The sequence below is a fragment of the Sinocyclocheilus anshuiensis genome, unplaced genomic scaffold (assembly GCF_001515605.1).
Source record: "Sinocyclocheilus anshuiensis isolate Anshui unplaced genomic scaffold, SAMN03320099.WGS_v1.1 scaffold38, whole genome shotgun sequence".
Taxonomy (NCBI): Eukaryota; Metazoa; Chordata; class Actinopteri; order Cypriniformes; family Cyprinidae; genus Sinocyclocheilus; species Sinocyclocheilus anshuiensis.
The window spans coordinates 2,595,852-2,603,295 of NW_015544213.1; the positions used below are offsets into that span (position 1 = coordinate 2,595,852).

A 7,444-nucleotide genomic window follows, 5' to 3' on the forward strand; every position below is an offset into this window, starting at 1 on the left:
ATGGGTTAAATGCAGAGCACTAATTCCAAGTATGGGTCACCATACTTGGCCACGTCACGTCACTTCACTTCACTAGTGTCCTTACCTAATTATACACCTTTGGTAGTATAGTTTCACAAAGCTAAAGTCAGACCCGTTTTAATTAATTCTGTTTTTGCTTAAAATGTGGAAAAATCAAGTTTAAATAAAAATGTATGCAGCATCTTTGTTTGGATCTTGATTAAAATGCAGTGGTTGCCTCTAATTTTAAATGGAAAAGACACAGGTAAAGCCTTAGTTTGTTTATATGAAGAGATTTATTTTATTTGTATTATTTATTTATTTGATTTGGGATTTGTTTTAAAATTTCAAGTTAGTATATTGTTTGACATTTTCAATATCACAAAGTAATGTGCAGCCTTTTGGTCTGAGAAATAACAAAAGGGCACCTTTTTTAAAATCGGTCTTAAATCTCATTTTGTTAAAAAGAAATTGTGAGAAATTTCTATCACATCGTGAGTTAAATGAATTGTTACATCCCTATATGCTACTAGTTTTTGCTGTGGTATCGAAGTAGTAAATTGTTCTTAAAATAATAAGTGTTACTTAAATGGTAAAGAACCATATTTTTTTTGCTCATCTGAAAAATGATCCGATCTGTGACTCAAAATGTGATATGATAATGTAATATAACCACGACTGAGGTGCTCTTGAGCAAGGCACCAAACCCCCAACTGCTCCCCGGGCGCCGCAGCATAAATGGCTGCCCACTGCTCCGGGTGTGTGTTCACGGTGTGTGTGTGTTCACTGCTGTGTGTGTGCACTTTGGATGGGTTAAATGCAGAGCACTAATTCCAAGTATGGGTCACCATACTTGGCCACGTCACGTCACTTCACTTCACTAGTGTCCTTACCTAATTATACACCTTTGGTAGTATAGTTTCACAAAGCTAAAGTCAGACCCGTTTTAATTAATTCTGTTTTTGCTTAAAATGTGGAAAAATCAAGTTTAAATAAAAATGTATGCAGCATCTTTGTTTGGATCTTGATTAAAATGCAGTGGTTGCCTCTAATTTTAAATGGAAAAGACACAGGTAAAGCCTTAGTTTGTTTATATGAAGAGATTTATTTTATTTGTATTATTTATTTATTTGATTTGGGATTTGTTTTAAAATTTCAGTTTAGTTTCGTTATTTGACATATTTCAATTTCACAAAGAAATGTGCAGCATTTTGTCCAAGCAATAATAGAAGGACACCTTTTCATTTATAAATGGTCTTAAATCTCATTTTGTTAAAAAAAATTTGAGAAAATCGTATTGTGAAATCATTATCGTGAATCGTATCGCATCATGAGTTGAGTAAATTCGTTGCATCCCTAGTAGTGTGCAGTGTTGATTTTGAGAGGCATTTTTGATTTAGTCTTAGTCTTTATCTTGAGACAAAAATGCTTAATAGTCTTAGTCACATTTTAGTCATTGGAGTCTCTCATAGTTTTAGTCGACGAAAAGTCATTGCATTTTTGTCAACTTTTAGTCATTACTTTTAGTCAAACTGCAGTTACCAACATTTATTTTGGTAGCTATTTTATATGTAGTCTTCAAACAAAAATAGTAATGAATTCTTCTCTCTTTAGACCAAATCAATCAAGCTTATGAGAAATTTGAATCAAGGATTGAATTTGGAAAAACTTGAATAAATGATGACAATTTTCATTTTTGGGTGAACTATCCCTTTAACAATAGTGAAAAGGGAGCAACTTATACAAATTATAGTTGTTCATATATAAAATTATGATTAAATTATATAATTTTTGAAAAAGAAGCAGAATAAGACAACAAGACAAATACAAAAGTGATACAAATTAAACTCGTTTTTCAGATTCAGTAGGTTTACTTAACATATTTGTTTAACATCTTTTGTTGGTTAACATTAATGACACGGATAGGTACTTAATTAACACATTTTAGTCATTTGAGTCTTTCATAGTTTTAGTCGACGAAAAGTCATTGCATTTTTGTCAACTTTTAGTCATTACTTTTAGTCAAACTGCAGTTACCAACATTTATTTTGGTAGCTATTTTATATGTAGTCTTCAAACTAAAATAGTCATTAATTCTTCTCTCTTTAGACCAAATCAATTAAGCTTATGAGAAATTTGAATCAAGGATTGAATTTGGAAAAACTTGAATAAATGACAATTTTCATTTTTGGGTGAACTATCCCTTTAACAATAGTGAAAAGGGAGCAACTTATACAAATTATAGTTGTTCATATATAAAATTATGATTAAATTATATAATTTTTGAAAAAGAAGCAGAATAAGACAACAAGACAAATACAAAAGTGATACAAATTAAACTCGTTTTTCAGATTCAGTAGGTTTACTTAACATATTTGTTTAACATCTTTTGTAGTTAACATTACTGACACGGATAGGTAATTAATTAGGAATGCTGTCCCATTTAAGCCCGGGATACACTGCATGATTTTTGGCTATCCCAGACGAAAGATTGCCATCGTGAAGCAATCGTGGCGATTTCTGTGATCGTGGCTCTTAATCGGTGGTCCTATGTCGTACAGTGAGAGAGGTTCAAAGATGGGCTTTTTCCCGGTCTTGCGACCAAAGATAGCCTACGATAGTTTTCTGACAGTGTCAGAAATTCAGCATGATCAACGCACAGTGTGTTTGCTGCAACGACCTGCGTCTACTCAGCAGCCAATGAAATTGCAACATGAAATGACGTACTGTTCCACGCGACCAGCAGCGCTACAATTTCAATGTCATGGAGGCAAAAAAAAGTAGAAGGTATACTGGTATGTGGGATACCCATAAAGAACAAATTCTTGTTGAGTTGTGGCAGCAGAGGGCATGTTTGTACGTTGTGTCCTCTAGCTGCTATCATGACCGCACCAAAAAGGACATAGCATGGAAGGAGATAGCGGAGGAACTGCAGCTGCCAAGCTCCCTGTGCAAAACTGGCATCCCAAGTTGTCCTCTTTTCCCGAGCCATGAGCGGGTCCATATTGCCCTCTTCCGCCGGCGCCTCTTCTTTGTTTCAGCGCACATGAAAAGCAAAACTGCCAAAGCGCGATCCATCTTGATGTACCGGTATCTGTTTACCACTAGCGCATGCTGATGACGTTGCGCTAACGTGTGTCGCAGCCTACGATTCAATAGGTGTCATCATCGTACAGTCTACATCAGGGGTCTCAAACTGCCGGCCCATGGGCCATTTACGGCACCCCAGTGGAGCGTGCGCGAGAGAGAGCACTGCTATCAGCGCAATTCCGCCTATCCCGGCTTCAATAACTTTAAGTTAATCGACAACGAATTGTGACTCCCGGGAAAAACGGGATGTCTGGTCACCTTATCCCTACCTCTTTGGGTGCTGAGGCCATTGTTTCAGATTGCTAGTTCGCATTTTGGTATTTGAATGTCCTGTAGTCCTCAAATAACATATAGTCCCATCTTGTCTAGTTAACGAAGACGCGGCATAAATTTCGTCATCAGATATTAGTTTTAGCTCGTCAACCTCTAGTCTTAGTCACAGAAAAAAATGTTCGTTAACGAATATTTTTTGTCTTCGTCTTTGTTGACGAAATTAACACTGGTAGTGTGCAAACTCTGCATGGGGATGTTTAGATAACTATAAAAGAATTCACATGTTCACGTTTTTTTTTTTTATATTTAGCTGACAGATCTCAGTTTAAATGCTTCAATTCGTTTTTTATATTATATTATATCATATTATATGCCAAATAAATAATTGACCTCAAAGGGGGACTTTATGAGCAATACATGTGACAAAGCGCCTGTTAGTCACTGCTGAGGGAGCGGCACTGGCCTGATCAGACACACACACTGTACTGGCCTCGTTGAACCCACATTCAATTGTCCAGCAAGTTAAACAACTTCACGCAATAACTCCCGGAACCACAAGGTAATGTTGAGAGTGTAACTTTATCACATGAATGGTGTGAAACTGAAAATACAAATACATACACTAAGTTGCATATTCTATAACAGTTTTCTATATTACGTATGAGCATAACCAATGCTTATAGTGACTACTCAACTCAACCAATGAATTCACTATATTTTCAAAAATATATTAACTTATAAAATAATATAACATGTGAAAGATGAGAAAATATGCACCGTATTGGCAAGCATAAACATGCCATCCTAAATAACATCAAATACGCATCTTTAACTACACATAATGCACTGAACACAATCATGAGTAATGACAAAACTAGATGACTTACAGGGAATGCCATATTAATAACTTTGAATGGAGGATGTCTTTGGATTAATGAATGCCCATAACATGAACGATCTCTGCCTCTGATTCAGTCTCTTTTTGATGACATCACTAATTGTATAATCTTTTACTGATGAGGTCACTTCCTAATTTCTTGCTCTACCTCATATGACCACAAGAGGTTGCTTAGCTACATGATATCACACCTGGCATTGCCAGAACACACACACACTGACACATACATACATACCTGATCTTCAAACACTTACACTGCACTCCTGTCATGTCGTCCCTGTGATGTTTGTCTGTGTGGGCGTAGTCAGTCTTCCGGCGGCCGTTTATGACTTCACGGGCTTGGTTGCGCCGGCACAGCTCAACCGGAAGCTGGCGAAACCATTGTCTGGTATGAATAGGTGTTTCTGTGTGTATTTAAGTGTTGAAATTAAGTGTTAAATGTGTTGATTGATTATGTGTTTATTATTATATATATGATATATGATAAGCTCACCACTGTCTTGTTGGGGGTAGAGAAGTTTCCAGATAATCACACAGCTGAAAATATAGCCCTCGTAAAAAAAAAAAAAAAGTATATGGAGGAGTGGGAAATCAAGGCAAAGGTCAAATGCCTGGTCACAGATGCTGCAGCAAATATGATTGCTTGTGCAAAGATTCTACAAGTGAGGCACACAATCTGCATTGCACATGCACTTAATTTAATGGTTAAAAAATCGTTCGACCAAGTTTCTGCCCTCTGTGACATCTGCACCAAGGCAAAGAAAATGGTCACCTATTTCAGATCCAGCACCATTGCCAAAGAGAGGCTAACCCAGATGCAACAAGAAATGCGCAGACCTGCCCTTAAACTTATCAATGAAGTGGAAACATGGTGGAACAGCACTTTTCAGATGCTGTTGGGGTATCCCTAGCCTCTCTCAGGACAGACATCAGTCCACTTCATCCACAGGAGTATGAAGCAATAGAGGAAGTCCTCCATATGCTCTCAGCGTTCCAGCAGGCTACGGTAGAACTGTCTGAGGAGAAATGTGTCTCAGGTTCAAAAGTCATTCCACTGATGAAAATGATACACCATTCTTTACAGGGAGAACAAATCAGGTATTTTATCTGTATATTTATCCAGCAGTTAAAACATTCATATTGATGTTCATATTGAAAATGTGACCAAGCCATTTTAAATTGATTAGGCTGACCATGGACATTTCAAAAGAACTGACAGAAAACCTGACCAGACGCCTGAGAGAACATATATTGAATATAGAGTCTATGAGTGTAATGACCATGGCAACCTTGCTGGACCCAAGGTTTAAAACCTTTGGGTTCCTCAATCAAAATAAAATGACTGAAGCTGTTAGAAGGCTAAAAGGGGAATGTGCCACCATCATCAGAATCCAAGAACAAACCCCATCAACGTCAAGCAATGTCAACAGAAACATCATCTCAACAGGCAACAAGTCAACAGGCTGCAACTACTTCAAGTATATATTTTTTATTATTTTGGAAAAAAACTTTTGTGAATATTTCATGACATAAATATTAGTGTGTGATGCATTTACATTTGCAGTCATATTTACATTTTTTTTTTGCCTTCGAATTGTTTAGGTGGAAACCTGTGGCACCTGCTAGTGCTGTGGACCAGAGTAAAAAAACTTGTAATGCCACAGCTGATGCAGTAATCGAGGTTGACTGATACCTAAAGGAAACTAACATACCAGGAACACATGATCCACTTGAATACTGGAAAGAACAAAAACATCTGTTTCCCCATCTATATCTGATGGCTCTACAGTTTTAGTGTACACCAGCCTCCTCTGTACCCTGTGAGAGAATGTTCTCAAAGGCAGGGGAAGTATTGTGCAAGAGGAGAAATAGGCTCTGCCCTAACAGTGTCAAAACATTTTTATTTCTCAATAAAAACCAGTAAAATAGCCCTTTTTTTGTGCCCACATTCTTCTTCACCCAGTTACACAAGCACATTTAATAACCACATAATCCATGAATTCTTTGAAGTTACATTTATATATTTTCCTATACCAGATGAAGAAATAATACAAACAATGTTATTACTATACAGATAGTTTTATGTCAATTACATGTCATATACAGGTATTTTAGTTATAATAATTCAACAATTTCTCACACTTAAACAGTATTTTATTGTAATACATTGACTAATATTGACTTATATTACCATGAATTGCCACATTATGGTACATAAAAAATATTATCAGCGTATGATTTTTATCATACGTATATCATACGTATGATAGTGTAATTTTACACTACAGAGTAAAATTACATCAGTGAAGTGGGTGTTTCATCCAGTGAAGCTTCATCCCAGATATGGCTGTTGTACATTTTATAATCCACTAGATGTCACTGTAATTGATACGCCGACACTTCGAATCTTTTCTCGATCCAGTTATGCCGAGTTCACACTGCACGATTTTCAAAGACGTCGCATCACTGTTGGTTTCACACTGAATGACTATCTGGGGTAGCATTCAGTTGTTGCTGTGTTCACACAAAATCTCCCAGATACCAGCAGCCTTCAACAGATCGCACCATGCTGTACGGCATGACCAAAGAGCCCAGCAGACAGTCGCTGGAAGCCAGAGAGCGAACGATCAGATGAGTTGGAGACTGAAGCTGTTTGAAGTGAGAGATGGAGATGATGATCAGCAGGTTCCCAAAAACTGTTGTGAGGATCATCAGCACCATTAAAACATACATCGCCACTTTAACAACAGTAAGACGATGCAGTTTCAGACAGGAGTCCGGTCGGAGTGGATAGCAGAGAAACATATTCTCAGTTTGAGTCTCATTTGAAGTCATCACATCTGATCCAGAAGCTGACGATTATAAACATAATTATAAAAATAATTATTTTATGAGAAGCAGTTTAGTAAAGACTAATATCCAAAGAAAGATAAATATATATATGGAACATGCCGATCCATTTTAACAACATAAATGGACTTAATGTAGCTTGGTTTTCTCCATATATAACCTCATATTTGAAATAACCCCTCCTACACTCATCAGTTTAACGCATGGTTACAAAAACAACATGAACTGTCAGGCCCTTCAGGTCATCAACAATTATTATTATTTATGATACAATTATTAAAAAGTAAAATACTAGCAGCTATGCACAGGCATTAAAATTAAAGCAGCACTATG

At 36.7% G+C, this 7,444-nt stretch overlaps 1 protein-coding gene across 1 annotated transcript in view; it reads right to left on the reverse strand.

The window, feature by feature from the left end:
* Positions 1–6,994, reverse strand: part of LOC107697080 (trace amine-associated receptor 4-like) — a 24,210-nt gene extending 17,216 nt beyond the window's left edge. Inside the window, exons 1-2 of the mRNA XM_016497723.1 lie at positions 6,827–6,994; positions 4,497–4,630 (exon numbers count right to left, since the gene is read on the reverse strand). Coding sequence (XP_016353209.1) covers positions 4,497–4,630; positions 6,827–6,994 — 302 coding nt within the window. The remainder of the gene's footprint in view (positions 1–4,496; positions 4,631–6,826) is intronic.
* Positions 6,995–7,444: the final 450 nt, after the last annotated feature.